The 26809-nt window shown below is 31.1% G+C and overlaps 1 protein-coding gene across 3 annotated transcripts; it reads right to left on the reverse strand.

Annotated features, from left to right (window-relative positions):
• Positions 1-7: 7 nt before the first annotated feature.
• Positions 8-25719, reverse strand: LOC143194840 (prolyl 4-hydroxylase subunit alpha-1). 3 transcript variants are annotated; one of them, XM_076401573.1, is made up of 12 exons: positions 25518-25627; positions 22024-22189; positions 2591-2787; positions 2387-2538; positions 2200-2331; positions 1940-2143; positions 1419-1606; positions 1081-1320; positions 804-1028; positions 678-743; positions 457-622; positions 8-399 (listed from the first exon to the last, which is right to left on the reverse strand). In XM_076401573.1, exons 3-12 carry the CDS (start codon positions 2767-2769, stop codon positions 314-316), a joined length of 1638 nt encoding a protein of 545 aa, XP_076257688.1. In that variant the 5' UTR covers positions 2770-2787; positions 22024-22189; positions 25518-25627; the 3' UTR covers positions 8-313. The 3 variants fall into 3 exon arrangements, with proteins under 3 accessions (XP_076257688.1, XP_076257689.1, XP_076257687.1); XM_076401574.1 differs by lacking the exon at positions 22024-22189 and having other exon boundaries at positions 1434-1606; positions 2591-2785; positions 25518-25719; XM_076401572.1 differs by lacking the exon at positions 22024-22189 and having other exon boundaries at positions 2591-2785; positions 25518-25686.
• Positions 25720-26809: the final 1090 nt, after the last annotated feature.

Consider the following 26809-nt stretch of genomic DNA (forward strand, 5'->3'; position numbering starts at 1 on the left):
ACATAACTTAAATTTAGATTATTTATTTAATAAATTATATAAAATATGTACAAAACTATCTTAATGCATTCTTAAAATATATGAAGATATATCTCCAATCACAAATTAGTACAAATTTGGTATTCATCCATTATAATAGGTAAAACCGCATTATTTCTTATTAGAAAAAAGGGGCGGATAATCCTTACAGTAATATTGAGAACAAAATAGATTTCTTATAAAAACAACTAAATCATGAAAAATAGTTCCTTCTGCTTTGTCACACTTTAGGTAAGGGTTCGGGCTATTAACTAGGGGCACGTGTTGAAGTCATTTAGGCGGTCAGGTCCTCCGGTGGTGGATTTAGCAGGCAAGGTCGAAGAAATTCTTGCCCCGCTTCATGGATCCATTTGTTAGATACTATAATAAATTTAATATAAACCCTGCCTATATTTGATTGTACGTGCGGTTACAAACCCCATTTAGAACCAGCTAGAACAGGGCAAGCAGCGTGCCTTGTTCTTTTATCACCATGGCCACTTTCGAACAGGTTAAACCAAAATGCTGCTGTTCCTTTCTTCGGCCATAAGGCTGTTTTAAGCACAGGGAACACAGTAGCGCCGCCTTGTTCAACATCACTCATCTAAAAAAAAGATGTAACACTGAGTTATAAAATTATGCTGAACTTATGTACTCACATAAAATAATACTGTAGCTATACGGTTTCCAGTTCCAAGGTTCCTGAAAGCATTTGTTTCTTCTTTCTAAAATTTAAAGTGTCATTTTAGTTATAAATTGTAATATTATCGAGTTTGTAATCGTACTCTAGCAAAATCAAAGTGAGGTTCGTAATGTCCACCAATTCCATAATTTACCACTTGAAGTTCTTCCGCCGTCGACATAGTCAGTCCTGTCATGTCGTTGATTCTTCTAGTAATTACAGAAATGCGTTCGTCTTCATCTTCTTTCAACCAAGCTGATTTACTAATTCTGTATTGAGCTACTTCAAGCTCTCCTGTTTTGGAATTCTGGACGGTTGCTCTCCTGAACTGTATTAACAAAACTAATATCCAGACATTTCTATAGGTAATTTAAACTTACTCGGGGTTGGGCTAGTTTCTTCACAGTTTTGATTTCATCATCAGACATAACATCATGGAATATATAAAGATTAGGATTCAAATAAGCTTCTTCAACTTTGAATGGTGCAAATTTTAAAAACGGGTTGCCTTGTGACATATATCGGCATTTTAGATTGGCTTGTACCTCGAGTGGTGTTTCAATTTCTCCACGACAAAGCGCTTCATATAATTCTTTACTAAATGGATCATCATATGGAGACTAAAAATATAATAATAAGAGATTAATCAGTTTTCTCTGAAATGTATTGTGGAAAATAAATGATATAAAATGATCGATAATGATTGAGGAAAAATTACTTTTCCAAATTTTACCCCTTCAGTTTCGATATCCTCCGAACCATCGTCGCCCTTTCTCTTATTATTTTCTTTTTCTTCCAGTTCTTTCAATTCTCCTTCGTAATAAACTTTGTTGCCTAGGGCTCTTTGATGTGTTGGGATGATTTCAAGCAGCTTGTTTGTAAGATCTAATGCTAATGCAACATTTCCTATAATGAAACATACATAATAATTTACAGTTCTTCTCGTAAGGTCATGTTAATATATATAAATGTTATATGGATGGAAATATTATTGATGGATCTGACTGTTTCTAATAAATTAAGCAGCATAGGAGGATTTTATGGACTGTTTTAAACAATTTGAAGTCGCCTGTTTGAACTAGGATTGTGTTTAATTCAAAGAGCTGTAAAAAAAGATGCAGAGGGTAAGAACGTGATCAATAAGCATTTTTAGCGGATTTTTTGTATCACCGCAATATAACATTGCATTTTTGCTATTTCTGACATGTCGTAAATAGTCTAGATAAATCCTCTAAATACCTTGTTTATATATTGAGAATGCCAAGTATTCTAAAATATCGCTATGTTCTATTGTTTCATTGACTTCATGCCGATATCTGATTTCAGCTTCTTCCATCCATAATTGTGTGTGATAAAAATCACCATTATTGTAGGACTGACGACCCAATTCAAAGCAATCTGCTGCAGTGAGTTCTGAACTATATTTGACTCCATTTAGTTCCCCTGAAAATTGTAATTTCGTTAATATCATGAGTTGCTTTTTAAGGAATATAAATTACCTCTAGCTAGGGAAGATGTATCTAAGCGGTATGTGTCTTGCAATCTGGTTAAGGCAACAGCAGCGCCATTTAGATCCTCATCAGTAGGAAATTTCATATGTTCTTTGAAATAAGTTATATTTTGGATAGCATCTAAAATACAAGTTACTGATGATGTAAAATTAATATGTTTGTTGATATATAATACCTGTATTGATATTTGTTGAAATAACGCTTTCAACCTGACCCCAGTCAGTGGTAAGCCGTTTGACCAAAGTATATGCATTTATTGGATTTGCTAAATAACGCTGAGGATCACTTGTAGCAATTTCGTGTTGTTTTTGATAAATATCTATGTATCTGGAAAACATAATTAAAAATACGGCACTAGGATATTGTATTATAACTGTACCTTTTAAGTAAATCTAATTTTTGTTCTTCGGCCTTCACGTAATTTTCCAAGGCATATATTAATGTGGCTTCAGTGTCCAGTAGATCTTCCATATCCGCTATAGCTGTATATAGTTCGGCTCGCGTAACAGCAATAAGAAAAACATTGAGGGCATATAATACCCAGCCATATTTGGACATTGTGAGAGATTCGTACCTCTAAAGATAATGGACTGGTTGAAATCATCGCTCATAATACTTTTTAAATGCTATGTTGATTGACTTGTTATAACTATACGGAGATATAAACATAAACGATCTATCGCAAAATGTCATGTTTGAGTAACAATAATTTGCAATGTTGACAAAACCTTACTAGTATAAGTTTATCGTAACCTATTTATACGTTAAACGTTATTGTTGCTATATGATAATTATCGATTATTGTATTAAGAGGAACATCTAGTAACATATTCCCATGGTAAATTGATATATCTATAAATAGATATTTCTCTCGGTGGTCAACACCCCTACTGACAGCATTCTTTCAACATACCTATTGTATTTTCCGGACTTAATCAGTGTTGTTTCTTATTTAACAATGGAATTATTGTCTGGCAAATTAATTTTACGTATTTCAATAACTAAATCATATCATATAAAAATTACAGTCACATTGAAATAATTTGATTTTTTTATAAATAAAAAGTAGCGTCTGGTATATTATAAACAATCATAATCAATGAACTAAACGAACGTGGGAACGAATGAACTAACGTGGGCTCCGAACCACGGTCCTCGGCATTAAACCTACCGACTGGGGAGTGACCAACTTAGAAATCATCCCAGAAGACATCCGGTCTTACCCAGCCTGGTTGCTGGCGTGACTGGGATCATTTTCCTTGTCGGATATTACACTCTTGCCTAGGACAATCACAAATAATAAACGATCATGAACATATATTTATGACATTTACGACCATGAGCAGGATAAGAACCCGCGGCCATCGCAACAGTAGAGGGACCGTTCTATTGCCTTTACCACTGCACTACCAAGCCGACAAACATATAAAAATTGAGTATGGCCATTGGTAAACGCAACCACTGCTGCCAGGCCAGCCTGATGGGCAGGGTGCTGACCGAGAATGTGAAAGAGATCAAATGTCAAAATATTAGCTTACCCGAAATTCTTGTTTTCTCTACGTTGCTAGCTCCCTTACTATTTGAAAAAAACATATTTACGATGAATACAGTATAAAAATACATGTTGCAAAACCAGTAATATTTTTATCAGAGAAAAGATATAACGGGTCTAATTTATGCACATCTGCATAAATGCAGTTTAATTTAATATTTAGATTAAGAGACTGGATGCAAGACGATAAGAGGGAATAATATGAGTCTGATATCAGTCTGAGTCAGTAATTATGTGATCTTTTCGTGATTTCTTGCTCTGTTGGATAAATGCTGAGTCTGTTAGTTATATATAATAATGCATACCATTAATTTTGTATAGATTATAAAGTAAAACAGCCTATATTTTTAGACATTTTTGTTTTTTTTATTTTACTGAATACATACATAAATAACTGCTCGTTAATGAGAGTCTTTCACGTGATATTTATAAGTTTATTAATGGCTTTGACATTTCATGTTAAACTTACTGTTTTTTGAGTATAAAACGTTTTTTTCAAGCGCCTTTTACACATTACAAAATTACAAGGAAAAAAGTCGAAAGGCATCTAAATCGAAAGTTAATTACCGATAGAAAAGATCAGCGTTGCCTCGATAATAGACCTACGGAGGCGATATTAATTATGATGATTCGAAAAAGTTTCTAGTCGGAAATCTAGAACTCCATCGTAACAACGAAATCTGAAATCTCGTTACGTAACCTGAACGATAACATCTTCGCGGTTCTTGTAGCCGATGGTCCACTTTATGCAAGGCCGATCAGAGCACGAGAAAAATACAATTTTTGTTGCATGTGAAAATATGTTATTAGTGTTGCGAAATTTGCATTAAACCGTCATTTGGTTGCATCCGGTATTATTATAATTTGTAATTAGATTAGTAATAGAAGAAATTAAATGCGATGCCACCATATAAAAATATTTTTAACAAAAAAATTTAACCGACTTCAAAAAATAAATAAGGAACTCACTAAAAATTAAAAAATAATCAAACTCAGATTTTTAACATAAAAATAAAATATAAATAAAAATAAACAAAACCCTTATTTAACCTATTTAGTACACGTATTCTACTATTTACACACAATTTAGCTAAATACCTACCTAAACCTATTTATTTATTTAAAATATTATTTTACCTACTACCAACCGATCACTGTGAAGTCAGTGCCGAGCAACAAATTAAATCTGTTCTGTCTCTAATTTTTTTTATATATATTTTAAAGTCTCCTTTTACCAACCATGGGTTTATCTGAACTGGACCTACAGTTTAACGTGGGCTCCGAACCACGGTCCACAGCATTAAAGCCTACCGACTGGCGAGTGACCAACTTTAGAAATCATCCCAGAAGACATCCGGTCTTACCCAGCCTGGTTACTGGCGTGACTGGGATCATTTTCCTTGTCGGATTTTACACTCTTGCCTAGAACATTCACAAATTTTAAACAATCACAAACGTAAATTTACGACTGCGTAACCAAGCCGGCCCTGTTCCTAATTTAATTTTCTGTATGTCACAAAATTTAATTATTATTTTTGTATTGTTTGAGCTCGGCAACTTAATATGTTTGATTATAAAAATGTTTCTTCTTAGTAGTATGTCCGATGTCGAATATAAAAATTGTCCATTCCTTCTATATTTGGTTTTCATTGTGAATGATTTGTCGTTAATTAGTGATCCTGACAGTACATATTTAATGTGCGATATTAAACGATTCAAGTGAGTAGGTGAAAACGTTTATTACCATCCGATCTGTAATAGACACCCAGAATAGTTTTTAGAATAACAAAATAGTAATGAAATTAAGTATAATATTACTTTATAAATTTATACGGAAGATCACTTATTGAAACGATCTTCTACTTCTCTGATACTAAAGATTGTAAACATTAGTTTAAAAATAAAATAAATTTTCAACAATGTAGATAAATATTTAAGTATGCAACTATGTATAGGGTGAACAAATACACAAAATAATACATGAATATTTCGATGTTGAAATGTAACAAGTATATTATCAATTTCATATTCATTTAGTCTTCAGTTCAAATAATTCTTTCTTACATTTATGCTTTGGATATTCACTTTTAATTCATATAATTATATAAAATACTATACGTATTAACAATCGTTACAATATGAACATAATTTCAAAAAGAAACTGAAAAATAACAAAACTACCATAACCCAAAAACTAAATAAACCGAATAAAACCGAAATGTCACTCTTCATATTTAAGTTCGCATCTGAGCAGTGAACCCATTATATATCGTACTTTATATAATTATAAAGTTATTTATATATATCGACAATTTTTATACTTTTGAGCACTTATCTCTATGTAAGAAGACATAAGAACTATATAACACTCTATCAACCAATCTAAGATAAAATATAGTCCTTCCAATAAAACAGCCAATGCGCGTCATTAAAATTTATAATGTTGCCGCACCAAATTTAAGTTTTCGTTTATTTTGATTTTGTCAAAAAAATACTAATGTAAATAAAATAATGAAACAAAAATAACGTCATACTTCAGTTAATTAAACAGCCACAACATTTTGCAGGTTAGTGTTTTTTTTATATATTTAAATTGACATATGAGAGCGATGTCGACCACTATAAACTATCTCTTTTTAACTAGGGCAATGTTAATTAGTAAAGCGAGAAAAGAAAAATGAAATGATCCGAGTTTAAAAGAGATTTTACGTTTTTATAAATTGAATTTGGCAATACGTTCGACGGTGTTGATGACGTGCATTGGCTGTTTTATTGGAGGTTTTTTTCCCATCCTACCTTAACTTTAACTATGGATTATGTCGATGTTCTTAAGAAAAGTTACAATATTATTTTACCTACTACCAACTGATCACTGTGAAATCAGTGCCGAGCAACAAATCATGTTTGTTTTGTTCGTAATTAAATTTTCTGTATGTGTCACAAAATTGAACACAAAGCAGTGAACCAATTATATATTGTACTTTTTTTTGGTATGCTCAATAATTAAGACAATTTTTATACTTCTGAGCACTTAGCTCTATGTAGGAAGACATAAGAACTATATAACGCTCTATCAACCAATTTAAGATAAAATATAGTCCTTCCAATAAAACAGCCAATGCACGTCATCAAAATTTATAATGCACCGTTGCCCCACCAAATTTAAGTTTTCGTTTATTTTTGATTTTGTCAAAAAAATACTAATGTAAATAAAATAATGAAACAAAAATAACTTTATACTTCAGTTAATCAAACAGCCACAATATTTAGGTTAGTGTTGTTTTTTATATATTTACATTGACATATGAGAGCGGTGTCGACCAGTACCAACTATCTCTTTTTAGCTAAGGTAATGCTAATTAGTAAAATGAGAAAAAAAGTAAATCATCCGAGTTTAAGAGAGTTATTACGTTTTTATAAATTGAATTTGACAATACGTTCGACGGTGTTGATGACGTGCATTGGCTGTTTTATTGGAGGTTTTTTCTCCCATCCTACATTAAATTTAACTATGAATTATTTGGGTTAAGATATTTTATAAAAATTATATCGATATTCTCGAAATATTTTAAAAAATATGGAAATGTTTAACAAAAATTTAAAATTAAGTAACAATTTTAAAGGTTTATTAAAATAAAATGTTTGTTTTTATAATTTTAAAGAAATATCAGTTAACAAAAATATCGATACATCGGTCAAAAATATCGATATCTTTTTGAAGAAATATCGATATTTTTTCGTTACCCTACAGTACTGGTTATTGTGGTAACCACAGTCATAGGCATTAAACCACGATAAATGCTTTCCCCCGAAATCCTCAAACAGATTTTTTCGAAACATTTATAACCGGAAATAATTTTACTAAATATAAATAAAAACTTCTGTATGACTTTAAATAAAAGAAATCGATTTACGACGTTGCATAACTTTTTACATGTTACATGCTGACGTGATATGTTAAGCTATAGTAATAGATGTAAACTATTCGACATAAAAATACATAAGGTTGATTTCATACAACAAGATCACGATCTGATGCATCTTAGCAGAACTGACACAAAGACCGTGTAGTTTATATCACCAGTTGAAATCACAGAGGAGACAACCGATAGCCTATAAACCAAAATATTACGCAATGGATCGCTTAAGCACAGAATCAAGTAGCCTTGAAATATATATTTTTTTCTGAACAATGAACAATTTCATGCTTGTTTGGCTGTTTTTTTAAATATCGTTGATGAACGGTGACAATAACTAAAAACAATTGCCAAATATTATTTATATGTGATGAAATAGTGCCTGAATAGTGGTTAATCCTTAACTCCTTGTTTTGAAACGCAAACCTTATTCTGGTTCGACGTAATTACCATCGATAATAATGTGTCGTGTTAGGAGACGATTATTAAAACATTAAACCGTATGTAACGTATAAATTAGCAGGTAGAATGTGTGTAGATAAAATATTAGTGAATCACTTTCGGTAGATAATTTGAGCCTGAAGCAATTTAAAAATACTTAATAGATTTTCGTGTAGTTTTAAGTTTGTTTCCTGTTTAATTTCATCGCTTCATTTTTTTATTCGAAGGTATCTTGATGTGGTCATAATTTTCGTGATTAATGTCAATGTTACTGCCGATAATAATTAAATTGATGATGTTTTAAAAATAATACTATTTTACAAGTTTATTGTTTATTGATTATATCTTATAATTGAAGGCCTTCGCGAAGTTTTTTCTACGTAGAGTTGGCTTCGGTATCAAATGACATTCTTTTTTAAATACAATACTTTGAATCTTTGAATAAGGATGTTCTTTCGTAATTATAAAATAATATTTTTAGTAGTTTTCGGTGTAAGTACGATATTAAAATATAAATGGTAATTAAATAAACAGTTTTGGATATAATATGGACAAGACAAATATTCCAAATTACTAAACTGGATTTAGAAAAAGTCAACTACATCAAGTTAGAACGATGGTTTTATTAAGTAATATATTAAGCTAAAAAGAATCAAATTTAATGTCTTAATATTTAAGAAAACCTTCAAACAAAATGTTAAGAATAAAAACTAATCCATATCATTCAGACTTAAAAAATTAACGGAATTAGATCAATTAAATGTCTACTTACTTAGTCTACTTAGTTTTTTTTTGCGCTCGGAAATCTTTTGCAAACAATTTATTGATTAAATGCTAAGCTGTCTAAAATTCTTTGAGGATTTGGGTAGAATATTTGTTCAATAAATTTTGCAGTGTACCGTCTTCGAATATTTTTGGTCTTTCATGCAGTTTTTTGTCATTGATACTAAAGTTACCCCTATTGAATAGTTGAAACTAACACCGATAATTGGAATATGACGGAGCCACCTCAGTCTCAAAAGTAATTAAAATTAGGATATAATTTTGCGCGTTCCATTAATATCGCCTGTATATGCTGAATAACTCAATATTACTAAATAGAAATTTGTTATTTTATATAGGAAGATGTTAAAAACATCGGATTTAAGAATTAGTTTAGCTTGTTTGACGGTTTACATTGATATCTTGTCTTTTGGCAAATATATATCGTTGATCAAAATACATGCAATAACCTAATAAGTTCAGACCTTAAGATATAGTTCTAAGCAACAACTCATTGTTTTTATTTAATTAATGATAAGTTACATTAGGATTAGAACAGAATCCCTTAGAAAGTATCTTTCTTTAAAGATCTAAACATAAGTACACAAGTTTTGTTTGTACAGCTGTCAAAAACAGACGGCAATTCGTCTAGCACATGCGCATGGTATATTAAGAATGTGTATGCGTTTGACAGTTTGTTAAAAAAACCAAGTTGTAGTGTTGAAAGCAAAAGTCTTGATAATAGTTACTAAACCTTTAGTATTGTTAAAGCAAAAATAATACAATGGTAACAGTATCAGTCTTTCCAAACATAATTTACATAAAACTGAAATCACTTTCTTGTTTTATTTTTCTATTATACATATATGTTAAATTATGCGGTATTCTTTTATCGACGCCTACTTTTTTATATTATAGGAAACAACTGATCTATCGTATGTAAAGTTATGCTAATACTGTGTTAGTATAAAAAATATATAATAATGCGGATGCATTGAAGATGAGTAGGCGTTGTGTTACGTAACACTATGTATATGTTATCGGTTAAGAATTTTTATCATAAATATCGTTTCTTATATTTTTGTGGTGATAAATGAGGCTATACGGAATTCATGAAATTATATATAGACACCATAGATCATTCGAATTATACCAGCTTAAATATTCATATAACCATTAAGGTAAAATATTGCCATATATCAGTATTTATTTGCTAATTTTGTTGTAGTTAACATATCGAGCGTATTTTAAAAAGTAATTTGTCTTTGTGTGTTGAAGTAAAATAATTCTTCTCTTATGCTGGTTGGATAAATTGGTAAATATTATTTAATGGCCGAAATGTTTATATAGTATTAATATTATTATTATTTTATTAACTCCTTATAAGGGGAATATTAACTTATCCTAAAGAAATATATTTAGAAGTAGTAAACGGATTAAGCTTGGAGGATATTGATAAGCTACTCTGCTACTGTTCTCTATATTAAGCAGATCAGAGTATTTACTCTCTTAGAGGATATTGATTAGTAAGTCAGTTACTGTTTTCTATATTAAGCTTCGGACCAGGGTATTTTCTTTTCTAGATTTCTAACATTATAATACGCATTATACTTTCACACTGTTAATTTTTTTGCATTGTTTTACCTGCGGTGGTGGGCGTTGGCTTCCTGCACAAAATTATCAACGACTCTTGATCTTGCTTCGCTCCTTTGTGTATTGTTTTGCTCTGTAGTTATTTGGGCGGAAGAAGGAACCTGGGCTGTAGTGGGTGTAGAAGATGTGGAGTACTGGTTATGCAATATAGTACCACTGGAAAACCTTTCATTTGATTTTTTTAACCACCGGCCACAATTATATTAGCATTATTTTCATTATTATTATTATTTGAATTTGTTATTAACTGGACTAATTATATCGTGGGTATTAAATAAGAAGACCCTTGTCATTAACATTCTATTTTGATTTCATACTAGATTGCTTATTATCACACCTCACCAATACATTTTATTATTGGACGCAGTCCTGAAAGTGTTCTGCCAGGTGCATAATACGACTCGCTTTCGCTCATAGGTTTAACCGACTTGAATCTTGTTCCTTTTAATCCAGACAATTCCAGTGCCACTTTAAGAAAAATAAAGAAGTTAATAATGGGATTTTGTATTTTGGTGGAAGCTTCTAAATATATTAAATGAAATGAGCTGAGCCATAGAGTTGGAAGAAAACCCATGTCCTTCAGCAATTCGGATCGCATTCTTGTTATTCATTCACAGAGTTCAGCAGTTGAGACTTTGAAACTAGTATCGTTCATTAATATTTTGGCCTTGAGAAATCAAGTAAAGGTAAACAACCTCATAAATATCGAAAAAAAGCATCGTTATTGCTTTGAGTTCGTTCGAGCTTTTGTAGCTCTTTGTTAAATTGGGTTCCTTCAGTAGACGGATTAACGCCTCTCTTTTTGAGCTTAAGCAGATGAACATAATTACTAGTTATCATACTTTTCGATAAGTTTTTCCAAAAAAATTTGAAAAATGTCGGACTTTCTCTGTAATGTTACTACTCTTTATAAAAAAAATGGATAAAAAGGAATTACGTGTGATTATAAAATGGTGCTTTTTGAAAGGAAAAAATACAGTTGAAGCAAAAACTTGGCTTGATGTCGAGTTTTCGGACACTGCTCCAGGAAAATCAACTAACAAGGATTGGTATGCTAAGTTTAGACGTGCTGAAATGCGTGCTCTGAAGACGGTGAACGCAGTAGACGCCCAAAAGAGGTTGTTACCGACAAAAACATAAAAAAAAATCCACAAAATGATTTTGAATGACCATAAATTGAAATTGAATGAAATAGCAGACACTCTAAATATATCAACTGAACGTGTACATCATATCATTCATGAATATTTGGGTATGAGAAAGCTCTGTGCAAAGTGGGTGCAGCGCGAGCTCACTTTTGACCAAAACAACGACGAGTTGATGATTTGGAGCAGTGTTTAAAGATGATCAAGCGTAATAAACCCGAGTTTTTGCGTCGATATGTAACAATGGATGAAACATGCCTCCATTATTTCACTCCAAAGTCCAATCGACAGCCATTCGAGTGGACTGCACACGATGAACTCGCTCCAAAACGTGGGAAAACGCCAACAGTCGGCTGACAAGGTTATGGCGTCTGTATTTGGGGATGCGCATGAAATAATTTTCATTGACTACCTTGAAAAAGGAAGGACCATCAACAGCGACTATTACATAGCGTTATTGGACCGTTTGAAGGACGAAATCGCCGAAAAATGACCGCATTTGAAGAAAAGGAAAGTGCTGCTTCATCAAGACAATGCACTGTGTCACAAGTCATTGAAAACGATAGCAAAAATCCATGAATTGGGCTTCGAATTGCTTCCTCGTCCACTGTATTCTCCAGATCTGGCCCTCAGCGACTATTTCGTGTTCTCAGAACTCAAAAGAATGCTCGCTGAGAAGAAATTTTCGTCGAATGAAGAGGTGATTAAAGCAAAGGAAATTAAAGCAAAGGACAAATCGTACTACAAAAATGTTATCGAAAAGTTGGAGGGTCGCTATAATCAGTGTATCACTCTTGAAGGAAATTATGTTGAATAAAAAAAAACTAATTTTGCCAAAAATAATCCTGAAGGCAGAAAGTCATGGGTGAAGCCCGAAGAATTATCAACATCAATTGCTAACGCGACTACTAGTATTTGGTGGGGCAAAAATTATCTGACCTGCTATGAACTCGTAAAACTAAACGAAACCATAACTACGAGCTATTATTTTAGCTCTTGAAGGATTCCTTGAAAGAAAAGCGACCGGAATATTCTGAAAGATACGATAAAAATGTCTTGAAACAGGAAATCCTAACCCACCCGTGGTATCCAGATGTTTCTACATTCGACCAGAACTTCTTTACATCAATGAGTCGGGGCTGTTCATTCTTTATGAAGATGGATCGATTGCTGCCAAAGGCGCGAAATTAGTTCTTTTACAAATCATTGTATGAGATTGTAGACGAGAGAAAGATAAAGGTAGGGATAGATAATATTTTTAATATTATTTTTCAATCTCATTTTAATAAAAAAGTTATGAATTTCGAAAACTTAAATTAAACTTACTCAACTTAAATACTAGATGATGTTTGATATGTGAACCAATAAAAACATCATGACCTATCAACTTTTATTTAGCATTGACTTAATTAAACAATAAACTTAGTTAAACAATGATTTTAACGATTTTATCATTATATGGCGACAAGACACAAAACTATACAATTCTGTACATTGTATATAGAAACTATATCTGAATCTGTAGAAACTATATCTATATCTGAATCAATTTTATCCTTTTGCATCTTCATAGTTTCTTTCATTCTTCTCATTTCATATGAACGCCTGTATAATTTTCAGTACTAAAACGCAAACTTAATAGTTCTATGATGCTTAGAACATTATTCCATTTATTTCTTCCTATTATACGACAAAAATTAACTCTTAACATAATATATAATACTCACGATTATTTGTTTACTCTTGTTGTGTGGGATGTTCACTATTATTTATTCGTTAGTGTTGTTTTTAATGAAATATTACACCATACTTTTGATGTCTAAAATATTATTAAAAATATTCTGAACACTTGAATCTTGAACAGGGTCGTATCAATTAAAATGATCTTATTCTTAAATTATTTTTGAAACATATTGCGGACAATATCATTCTTCAATTGTCGACTTTTATTCAATGTAGATTGGCCTTAATATGTTAGTATGTCTATTCTAAAATTTTAATACAAATACTAAAGAAATAATAAGACGCAATGTGTTGTTTAAGAACCGAATATGGGCTAACAGTGCTTGGTTTTTTTCATCACGATAATGGTTCCTTTTCCGGTGCTTGTTTTTTTGTGATTTTTACAACCAAAAACAACTCGTATCATTGCGGAACTGCTTTATTCGCTCGATTTAACTACATCAAGTATCTTTGAGTTTTTCGTTGTGAGATCATTGAAAAGTTTTAGAATTTTTATTAATTTAGAATGAATAAAAGAAAGTTCTAATTTAATGATCATTCCAAAAATTGTATTTAACAACTGTTTCGAAAACGTGTTTATAAGGAACAATGTAATTCAGCTAAATGTGCCTAACCGAATTATACTATCGAATAATTTAAATTTAATTTAAACCTAAACCGAAAAACTCCCTGTAGATATTATTCAAGCCACTTGTAATAATGCCCCAGAAATTAAGAGTAGAATTAAAGGAATTCATTATCCCAAAAAATTAAGTAAATGGTAGGGGAAATAACGAAAAAATAGCAACAAAATTGTAAACCTGAAAATAAAAATATTTTAACCATTGTAACCAAAGTTGAGAAGGAAAATATAAAGTATTAAAATATAAAGTTAAAATCAAATCCATAAATAACTATCTGCGAGATCTATGTACAAAGAAGGACAAAGGCAAAACTCACCAAGAACTAATGTAGAATTTCAACTAATATACGTGAAGATCCTTGGAAGATGAACGTGGATCAAGAAACCTACAAACTCCTATAGATCTGTAATGGCTAAAAACTGCCGTTGAAAAGACTGAAACCTATATGGGCTTAACGAATCTATTTATGAGAATATTCCAGGGAGGAAGAGATATGACAAGAGGACTCCATTTTCATACAAAAGTTAATGCTGAAGAATATCAACTCAAAAGAATCAAACCATTTGACCTTGTGTTGTAAATTGAAGTGTTTTAACAGAAAAAACAGCAGTGTTGTTCATAAATACATGGACATTACTACATCAGAGACTAAGAACAGATGAGTTCTCCCGAAATATATCTACTTTTAAATTATTGTAAAATAAAACCGATTAATAACAATGTATTAATAAACAAATTTAAAAAATATACTTAATTATTCAATAAAAAATAACAATAAAAAAGCTGTGTTTTTTATTTAATTACAATCTTGTGCAAATATTCGGGCATTCTATATACTAAATACATCTAACAATATAAAACTACTCAATAAAAAGTTAAGTAAATATTTAATAACAATATCCGACATAAGTACCAGATTTTGCTGTAAGAGATTAAATCTAGTATAAATTCCCCCTAAAATGTGTGTGAATGAACTCGATGTTCAGATTGTTAGGATTAGTGCACGACTATTTTAAACAAAACAATTAAATGTACGGAATTTTATAGCTTCGTGTATTGCAACTCTAATATTAATGACTTCCAGTTACGAGAAGGACAGGCTATTTTCGTTGTACAATGATAAAATGCTTTAAAATAAAACGCTGTTTGGTGTTATGCAATTTTACTGATAAATTCAGGCGGCATGCAATTTTGATAACGTTTTTTTGTTTATATTTGTTCAGTTGTCCATATTATTTTTAAAAGCGTGTAGAATAAATATTAAATTAATTAAAGTGTTACATAATATATAAAATGATGCGATACTTATTGATGCATACTTTGGATATGTTTAGAATCATTTTGATAAAGATAATTTGTTAAAAAAATGTGATTTTGGCTCTATGCCATGGCGGCTTTGAAGGGAAAAATTAGAAGTTATATTTAGAATATATTAATTACTCATATGCTTGTTGAGCACGAACAAAATGTATAAGGAAAATATATCTTTATGCATTCAAAAATCGGTTTCTTTTATGTTTGCATTGAGAAGTTACAATTGAAGTATTTCTTGTTAAATGGTTTCTTTATACCGGAACGTATAGGAATCAAATTTCAAAAATTTTTTTTTATTCGTATACGTTTCTTAAGAGGCCTAGTGAGTGGGATTTCAGGGAGATCATAAATCTGTTCTCTGTTGAATGAAATCAACTTTACTTCACAAGAAAAGAAAACAGGTTGACGGTGAATTGACAATTTATTCCGCCAAAACATTTTTTAATATATTTTATTCTATTCGGCGAAAAACATAGTAGTATAAGCTGTAAAGCCACCATAGGTAGTTTGAAGCTCAAAGTCTGGTAGCAATGTACTACAGGGATTAGGAAATATTTATACTTTAAAAAACACGCATAGTCTGTAGATTCCTATTACAAGCATCGCAGTTTGGAATGTAAAGCCATCAAATGTAGAAAGTAGTTGAGTTTCTCGACCGTGGAATACTGGAATTTGGAGATACCAAAACTTCAACTTCAAGGAAACCTTTCGATACAGGCAGTGTCTTGGAAATTTCTGTAGAAACAGAATGGCAATACAATTGATGATAAAGTCCACTCATCAAGTCAAGCAACAAAGTAATTAAAATAGTTTTCATCGATATGAGTTTTAATTTAAGCTAGTTTGATAAGTGCTGTATATGCAAATACATACGATATTGCCAGTTTGGTTGGCGCAGTGGTAAAGACGACAGGACGGTCTATCTACTGTTGCAATAGTTGCGGGTTCGAATCCTGTTGGGGTATGGTCGTCAATTTATGTTTGTGATTGTCCTAGGCAAGAGTGCAAAATTCGACAAGGAAAATAATCCCAGTCACGCCAGTAACCAGGCTGCGTAAGACCGAATGTCTTCTGGGATGATTTCTAAATTGGTCACTCGCCAGTCGGTAGGCTTAATGCCGAGGACCATGGTTCGACGCCCACGTTAAAGAGTAGGTCCAGTCAAGATAAACCTTCGTTGGCAAAAATGAGACTTTAAAATATAAAGAAAAACATACGATATTACTATAAAGTTGGTATACAATACATTTTTTAATGATTGTCGTTGGCAGTGGTCGTCAGCGGCCTTCTACTTATTTTATGAACAATTATTGCATTTTTAGGCCCGCAATTATTACATTTTGGGGTTCATCGATTTACAGGCACCTATCCATATCATTGTCTCTATAAACAGTCTTTAAACGCTGATAAATTTCAATAGTTTCAATAGAGTTCTTTCTTCCAAGAGTTATAATAAAAAGCAGTTCTAGGGGCACTTGCTTTTCTTTCTACAAGAATGCGTGAATTACTTTTAAGCCTCCCTATATTACTGCAATGGCAGTCCATTTCATGAACCTTATTGGGAAAATTTTTTCTAACAACTAACCAAAATGTGCGATGCTACAGAAATGGCGATCTAAACACAAATATGGTTACAGAATAACTTTTTCAATCATTTCTTTCTACAAGAATGTGTGAATTAATTTTTAGCCCTTCCACGTGTTACTACTATTGAATCTTATTGGGCTATTTTTTTATGCATTACATACTGGACTAAAAAATCATTAAAATATAAGTTGCTGCAAAAAGACGCCCTTAATACAAATATGGTCACTGAATTACTAATGTAACTCAAAAGTACAATCAAGACAGGGTTACACAAGACAAGGCCTAGATTAAATTTAAATAAGGCCCTAAGAAGGGCTAGCCGGCAGTATCGTTTTGTACTTTTCGATTCACGTCACCAAGTCGCCAATTCTTTTCGAAAAATAAAATACTTTTAAAGTAAAATAAAATATTTTGTTATATGAAACCTTTCACATTTTATATGTTATGTATATTATTATAAATGTAACCAATCACTAATCAAGTATCTGATCTGGCACGCAGAATTCACTAAAGAACGAACTCTTCAACGGTTATGTTGTAGTAGATATACAAATTATTTATTGAAACTTTGATGAAATAAAATGGAATTTTTGTTATTTTTAAATTACTGGGTGTACATAATTTGTACTTACTCTGAACTCTATCGAGGCCCTTAAACCGTTATTGATATGAATGATGGAATCTAAACGTGGTGGTATTAACACCTGGAACGCTTTAGTATTCATTATAATGTGATTTGGAAAACGTAAAAGTTCACAAAATAATTTGGAAAATCGTGAAGCTTCATGAAACATCGCGAAAACGAATGTTCCTTACATCACTGTTATCTAGGTTATTACTTAAATATCACTGTTACTTCAATTAATTAAGTTAATTATAGACGAAAAGGGTTCGTTAGCATGCACTTTCTGAAAAATTGGTTGGAGAGCTTCAAGTTATCTTAGCGAGTTGTGCAAAAATTGTTTCAGTGTTTATCAGTACTTAACTAAATACTGTCTGTAACATTTATATAGAGTAAAAGTATTTCTATAAGAATTGAACGAAATATTTCTATTAACAAAGTATTAGTAACCAAATAAGATTGAAATGTCGTCCCTTTTAGCTAGTTTTAATGACGACTATTGAGAAAATGAATATTATTGATAAAATTGAATTAATATCTATTACCATAAATATATACATCATGTGAGTAATATTGCAGTAAATTAAGTTCCTCAATGCATCCTTCGAAATTAAACGAAAGTTTTTAGATATGAAAATGAAAAGACGAATATACAGTTGCAAACATTTTTAAGGCTAAATATTTTTTTCAGGATAATTTCATTCAACTTCAATATACTCTTTTCAAAAGTCCTCCAATTTATCACTAGAGTGGTTTTTCTGAAAGCCTGTAAACAACTCTTTCCAGCAGCCTATACAACTTTTATTGCTTGATGAAAACGAAGTGATTATCAGTGAATGAATCTATACTAACCCTGCCAAGGAAGTCTTAGACAAGAATTTGGTGTTGGAACAGAACTGTTGAAATTTGCATAATATTTTTTAATTACCACCACTATTGTAAAATAAGCATTCATCTAAAAAATACAATTTACTCACTATTGTTTGTTAATTAGTAAGTAATTTCTAAAATCTAATAACAATAAAATATGTACAGATAAAAATAAACGAAGTAATTGAAGAAACATGATATTCCGACAAAACGAATGATGGTAAGTTTATTTATTACAAATGGGCAATTAAATCAAGAATTATCGCTAAAAGTGAAGAGCAGCTAATGTGATTATTCCGGTAAAGCGGGATTACAGAAACAATAGCGTAAACCTTGAAGAATGTCTTGAACAGCGCATAATTTAATTTCGCAAATCACGAAAGAGATATACAATTCTAATTGGAGACATTTTAAAAAATACTTATGAGTAATTAAAATACTTAAGACATATCATTATCACTAAAATTGTGTAAGAATTAAAAATAAATTTTAAAAATTATTTTGTTAATTGTTTTAGGATTCTTTAAGAAAATTTTAATGAAACCCTTTAGATATATTTTAAATTGATTAATATTTGTTATACGAAAATGTTGTCAATAAAACGTTCGTTGTTATTGTTACCGGTGGCAGCATTAGGTATAATTGGTGGGTGGTGATTGGTCCAATAAGGTTCAGGAAGGAGGGAATAATATTATTCGGAATATAGCAAAGGAGAATTTAATGTATTTAACTTTTCAGATTCAAACTTTATTACAACTTTTAATGTGAAGAATGAAATTTACTTTAAATTTTATTGTTTTATTAGTAACAACCAATCTCGACATTAATTAATTCTTATAAAGTTAAGTTGATAAACCCATTTTGCAATAAGTCATGATAAAAGAGAGCGAAGTTAAGAGGTGCTAGTTCATTGCTTATAGGATATTCACTCCTAACACTAACTCAAAAGTCTAATATCGATGAAGTTCGGAGGTTTATGAATGCTTGAACTAATCGCTATCCCTAAAGATGTCCTTACCCTGAAATGAATAAGATAAATATCAGGGCATTGTCCAAGCGTCCAGTTATACCATTTCCCATCTTCATATTCCTGTTGAAAGCTGTTATAGGGAAACACGGCGTTTCACAAAAGATGGCGCCAGTGGAAAACGAAGAAGTCATTTTTTTTATCCTGCTATTTAGCAATTTGTTTCCTTGAAACAATAATCTAATACATTGTGAGATTTAAACTGATAGATATATTTTTACTTAAGCTATTCTCCCACTAATGCCATCCTCACCTTCTGCCTGCGAAACGTGACGCTGGCTCTGATATACTATTTCTCTTGAGCAGAGAGTAACTTATGCCAAATCCATTCAGTTCAGTAGCTAATTGTTGGTATAGTCTGTTCGCAGATTCAAATCTAGGTATATATATTTATTATACGTTACATGGTGGAACATTGAACATATTTCTAATCGTCTTACTTTGAAACCTTTCTAGAAGTTCGATGTTACTGTAGCTGGTTGTACACCACAGCTGTATGCCATATAGGCTTCAGTATATCTTTATAAATGGCCATTTTACTGTCGTCTGACAACTGTGTGTTGCATCCAATCGTCAGTACATGCTAAGTTATTCTATTACCCACTAATGCCATCCTCATCTTCTGCCTGGGAAATTTGATGCTAGATTTGGTATACTATTTCTTTTGAGCAGTTGAACTTTTGAGAACTAACTGTTGGTCTAGTCTGGTTTGATATTTCTTGCTGTATGACTCAATTTCTTCTTTCACTGTTCTCAGATTCACATCTATGTACACATATTTATTATATGTTATACGGTGACATATTGAACATGTTCATACACATGGTTTGATTAAGTGAGGCGCCGATCAAGATGCAAACCCAAGTATTTAGCGTCACCTGATTGTGGAATGTCTCTAATAAAAAGTTTCACAGGTGGACAGGTTTTGAGTGTGAAGCTTACTCGAACAGACTTATCTGTATTAGTTTTAATTTGCCACTGTTCGATCAGAGTCAGCTGTAGTTGGAGCCTTTCGAATGCGGAGTGATGATTCTCATGTATTGAAAGGATTGCGGTATCATCCGCACATGTCGCTGTAGTGGTATAAGCAATGCACCCAGTATACTGTCTTGTACTCCTGACTTAATTTTGTGTATTTGAGACGTGTTGGAATTATACTTCATTTCTCAGTTTTTTTTAAATAAAAAACCAACCCAAGAAAGATAACCTTTTAATAATGGGGAGAAAGAGTGGTAATATTTTTAAAATTTTTCGGACTAGACCATTATTGTCACACTTTGTCGAATGCTTGGGTAATGCCAAGGAAGGCTTCGCAATAATATTGTTTGTTTTCCGGTGCTCGACCAATGATGCCAACCAAGTGATAGACTTGCTCGACGGTACATTGGACTTAGTATTATCTGCTAGATATTCTCGCGTTATATTTAATATGATATTTTACAGTAGTTCCGAAACTACCCGAAGGAAGAGTTAAAACGGAAAACGGGAATTTGATATATTTACGAATTAGAAACAGCATGATATGAATCTAAGTGAGTGAAGATGACTTATATTGAACCCAACAAGGGCCATTTGCGGCTTTCTATACTTATTTACAAAAAACTAGTATTAAGCGCGTAGAATGATAATAGGGACATATCAACATAGTGGCGAAATATGGTGACGGATGTATTGGTGAAAGAACGTGCCGGGAATAGTTCCAGAGTTTCAAGTCAGGAGATTTTCGAGTAGAAGACAAGTAATGTGCCGGAACAGAACAGAACTTTGAAGATACGGAATTGGAGATAATAATGTATGAAATTTGCTGCCAAATTTGCCTATTCATTAGAGATTACTCAATAAGCGATTTACAATATATTAAAACTGTAACATGGACCGATGATGAATTATTGTTTGATCCACGTGACGTTTGTTGACAATACGTTATATCAGAGAGCTACTAAACAAAATTATAGTTATGATCTCAGAACAGGTCTCACAGATTCAGTTATTAAAAGAAAGGCTTTAACTGAATATGTTTAGGGTTTACAGGATACTAAAAAGTAATAGAGGATGATTAACCTTTAAAAAAATTTAAATTATTTATACTAACATTTTTTTGCGAAGATGTCTAAAGCATCTCGACGAAATAGTTACACTAAACTATCACGTACAACCATTAAGCTCAACGATCAGGATTTCTTCGGCGGAATGATATTCCACGTATAGCAAAAACATGTTGGAGAAGAATAAAGTTAAGAAATCCGTCAGAAGTCAAATATAAATTGCGTTAAAACTTTTTTGTATATTATTGCATTACAGTACGTTGCATAAATATTATATAAATACTGTAATCTTATCTGTGTTTGTAAATAAAGCAAGTTAACATTCCATTTATTACATGTTAATAATAAAAATAGTTACTTTATTTTATACCAAGCCTTGACATTAATTAATACATTTTCATTATTGAGCAACATTTAATGAAAAATACGATCAGTATATTGATTTACCTTCGTTAACTAATAAAATTGCACCTGATATATTTAGAAATATCGGCTGAGCGTGATGACTTACCCACTGACCCTTCAATGACAACCCATTGAAAGTTTTTTCACTTCCTGTTGTCTAGGTTATACTTCCTACGAATAAACCAAATCTCTGGATTGTCTGAAAAGGCGACGAATTCTCTTAGTGTGGAATCCTCATGTTATGTGCTCGGATAACGAGAAGTCGTAGTTAACTATGGGCAATATTTTGAATACAATACTTGCAATTACACAGCTATAATATAAAAATAAATAATACAAAATACCGCTAAATCTTACTCTATTTTCGTGGAAGTATATGGGAAGTATAATATAGCCGGATCAAAAGCTGCGAAAGTGGTTTGTGCGTGACTGTTACTGATAATGTTTTTTGAGTTGACTTATCAACACTACTCAAATCCCCGAAAATCCAGGTGATAATAAACAACGAGAAAAATTAGACGAGATAAAATCCAGCGACATTGATATGAACATTTATTTGAGACCTGTTTCAGTAAGAAAAAATGCCGGCTTGGTGGCGCAGTGGTAAAGGCGACAGGACGGTCCACCTACTGTTGCGAGAGTCGCGGAATCGAATCCTGCTGGGGCACGGTCGTACATTTATGTTTGTGATTGTACTAGAAAAGAGTGTAAAATCCGACAAGGAAAATGATCCCAGCCAGGTCAGTAACCAGGCTGGGTAAGACCGGATGTCGTCTGGGATGATTTCAAAGTTGGTCACTCGCCAGGCGGTAGGTTTAATGTCGAGGACCGTGGTTCGGAGCCTACGTTAAAACTGTAGGTCCAGTCTAGATAAACCCCTAGTTGGTAAAAGGAGACTTTAAAATATACAAAAAAAAGAAAAAAGGAAAGATTTTTGCCGATGATCAAGAGTATCACCGATGATTAAACATAGACCTCTTGGTTCCAATGATACCATCAGTGGCAAAGAAAAAAGTAATTTTGAAAAACATTGCGAATTAGTATTATAGCTCTTCATACATTAAATAAAGTCCATTAGTCATACAAGATTGGACAAAGTTACTTTTTCTGGTACAGCCTTTATATCTAAAAAATAAAATAGTTTATATACAGTAGGTATAATAAATGTAATAACAATGTCATAATAAATAAATCAAATAAAAAATATTTTAAAATATCATTGATAAGTAATTGATAACAAATTGAAAAATCATTTTGAAAATACAGTTTTTATCACTTGGATGTCCTGTTCGTAAATAAATAACAGACTGCAAACATAGACTCGCCCTTATTGAAAAAAAAACTGTGTAATTACCAGACAATCTAAAGAAGAAATTATCCAGACTTTACAAACCAACATTATCATTGATACTCTGATTAAAAAGTTGTGAAATCAATTAATTACATTAGAAGATGCCCCGGATGTCCATATTCAAGACACTGTAAAACCCATTAAACATTTTTGTATGTTCTAAACTATAACTAAGCGACCACGTAGACGGATGATGTCTTTACCAAACTGAAAGATGGTTATTTACTTGCTTTTATTACCAGAATGGCCTGATTTGAATGAGAGAAAGGCTCTCAAGAAAGGTGTTACGAAAGCTATTATCTTCCTTCCGTAGAATCAAGAAAAAATATATAACGACTTCTTATTTAGACGCTTAAGGGTATATACCTATTAGGATTAAAAAAAATTAGATCTGCTTTAACATAATATATTTTTTTTAAATTTTATTATATATCATTCAATGTAGTTTAACTTAACATTATAAAGACTTTATTAACTTGATAATAATAAAATATAGTCGATTATAATATTACATCTAGTACCATATGAAACAATATTGTCATAATAGAAAACAAAATTATTGTATAGTATTGAAAATATATATCAAAATAAATTAATAGAAAATAAAGCAAAACAGTACATAAAAATTATTTCCTCAGGATTCTTTAGTTGTAAAGATGTCTTAAAAAAATGTAAGTAATAAAATAAGATTGACTTAGAAGATGTAAAGAATGGAGAAGAAATACATTTTGAATAGAGGATCACAAAGAATCATAATAATCAAAAAATTACAGAAAATCCGGAAATTGTACTGATACTGTTGGAGTATTTTCACAGTTTCCAGTTGGATTATTTCAGTTACAACAAATGATATGTTTTGACACAATTTGTTCAAAAAGGTTTCATTTTTATATATATTTCATATACTAAAAACTAACATTTAAATTAAAACCGTATATTTATAATAGGTTAGTTAGTCTTGTCGGTTATTTCATAATTATTAATAATGTTATTTATCTAATTAAAAGCTGAATTTGACTGATAATTGTGATCCGTAATATATCACCGAAAAATAGGTCAAATAAATTGTGTTTTATATGTTGTGCATTGGGACTTGCCTATATATGAAACATTAGAATTGTATATTGATGATTGAAAATGATTTCTTCAATTATGTCGATTATAACAAACATTAATTTGATGAATAAATTCGTTGAAACCACTAACAATTGTAATTTGCCTTTATATGTTATAAGAATAGTATATAACACATTTTTGCTAAAAATAAATATAAATGAAAGAAATGAATAAGAATAAATAAAAATTTGCATAATTTTCTATATGTTACTCTAAATTATGTAAGATCACTAACATCTGAAATCAACTTAAAAAAGTGAATCTGCGAAGACATTGATGATGTAATACTGGTGTAAATATTTAAATATTTTCTAACAATCTATTGGTAAAATGAAAATATGTGTGTTAATATTATTTTAAAAAATTTCAAAGTTTAATATAAATTTTAAAATTAATTAATAATACAGATATCAAAATAACAATATCCTATCTACAGAATTATCACGATTGCTCTAATTTATTTCAATTATTATAATAAAAGTAACTAAATCATGTAATTTCTAAAAAATATTATTAAACCATGTACAAATCTAAATATAGATTTGTTAATGTTACTCATTTTGATTAGTTTGTGGGCTTGGGATACGCTTGCCATTCAGTCACGTAGGCATACAATATTCTCCAGCCTCAATTTTTGTTTTATATCAAAATTATCGGTATAGTACCAGATCAGTAGGTCATTATTATAAAATATAACATAAACATCTTGTTTTTGTTCAAATTATCTCATAGTACTCTTGGAATAGTTATAATTTGACATGAACTGTTTAATAATTTCTATAATAATCGACAATGATGTTTTGCGACCACATTATAATTTAAAATAAATTCGCCGGCACTTTTCCAATCTGTAACTTGTTTGTTTATCTCCTTTTATGACCGCATACATAATTAAGAATAATTTTTAATATTTACTCTAATAACTATGTATATACAAATTGTATTATAAAATGTAATTTCCTTAAAAAATATCTATTAAATTACTAAATAATATATTAAGTAACACATGAAGAATGACAACACAATAACATGTAAACAAAACCCACCAAACAGTCACACACACATTGAACGTATCTCCCTCTATAGGAATATTTAAAGAAACCGATATTTTAACCCTCGGCAGCTTTACTTACCTATTTGTTTCTTACTTAAAACTAGCCACTAGCAGAATTCGACTATCTTTCGGCCGAACCGAATATCTGAACCAACCCACCCGAACACTCGGATCACACACTGCTTAACCGCTTTATTAGCCTGATCTAATATACACATGTTCATACCCACCATGTGTTTGACGGAATGACTGCAGGGCGCCGTTGCCACCTTAGCAAGTGCATCTTGATCAAGCATTTTATCATTGGAATAAAATCTTAAAACATGAAAATGGCAACGGAGCATTTTAAAAGAAATAATTGTATCATGTTGTAGGTTGCGCCATCTCGTATTCGAAATATTAAACATCCAAAGATGTCGCCGTGGGCATGTGTATTATGGGTTATCTAAACATGGTTGAATTTCAAAAATATTTCTTGACAATATGATGTATGCAACTTATTCATTTATTATAAAAATGTGGGATTATTAAGCCTAGTTTATTCGTAGTAAGTAGTATTAATACGAACCTTTACATTATCAATTATTAAATGGCCATTTTTTCTCAGAGAATGTGTGATTAATGATTTATTTTACATTAAAAGAGCGAGTATATTTCTTTATATATTTTATTATTGTTTCTATAAAAATATATAATTGACGATGCATTTTTAAGTTTTCTACCATAAAATATTTCAATTTAATATAGGGATTCATTCATAAAGTTATTTTTAAATCTTATTATTTTAGATAATAATGAGGGTTCACTAGACAATGCAAGAGATGTCGAAGATGATATTTTAGCTTTGTAAGTCTAGACCGAGATAATTTAAATAAAATGCGAGGAAGATGAAAAATACCGAGAAATTATTCTAAGAGGACTAGTAATAAAATATAATTATTTTAGTTAAGATGAAAGAGAACTTCTTTAATTAAAATTAAGTGGATTTTAAAACAGAACTAACAGAAATAATGTTGATTAAGTGTTTCAGAATATAGCATTTCTAACTGTTTTGTTTCTATTTTACATGTAATTAAACGGTATTTACTGGCGCTTGAATTTATATTAAAATAAGCAGACACTTTTAGAAGGTAAAACATTGTAGAGTTGCTTCTTTTAGGGTTATACTGCATTAACGTTATACAAATATATTTAGGTATATTAGGACAAATAAAATCAAATATCAATTAACCTTATCAAAAGGGCTTTCTTTTTTCTTCAAAAGAATTTTTCACCGTGTGACAAAAATCTATTTCTTTTAGAATATATTTTAGTATTTGAATTTCACGTCCGAAAATTGAGAGTAGTGGAATTTCGGAAAGAATTAGGAAG

Source organism: Rhynchophorus ferrugineus, unplaced genomic scaffold, assembly GCF_030347505.1.
Source record: "Rhynchophorus ferrugineus isolate W39M unplaced genomic scaffold, kcgeb_rfMv2 rfM4, whole genome shotgun sequence".
Lineage (NCBI taxonomy): Eukaryota > Metazoa > Arthropoda > Insecta > Coleoptera > Curculionidae > Rhynchophorus > Rhynchophorus ferrugineus.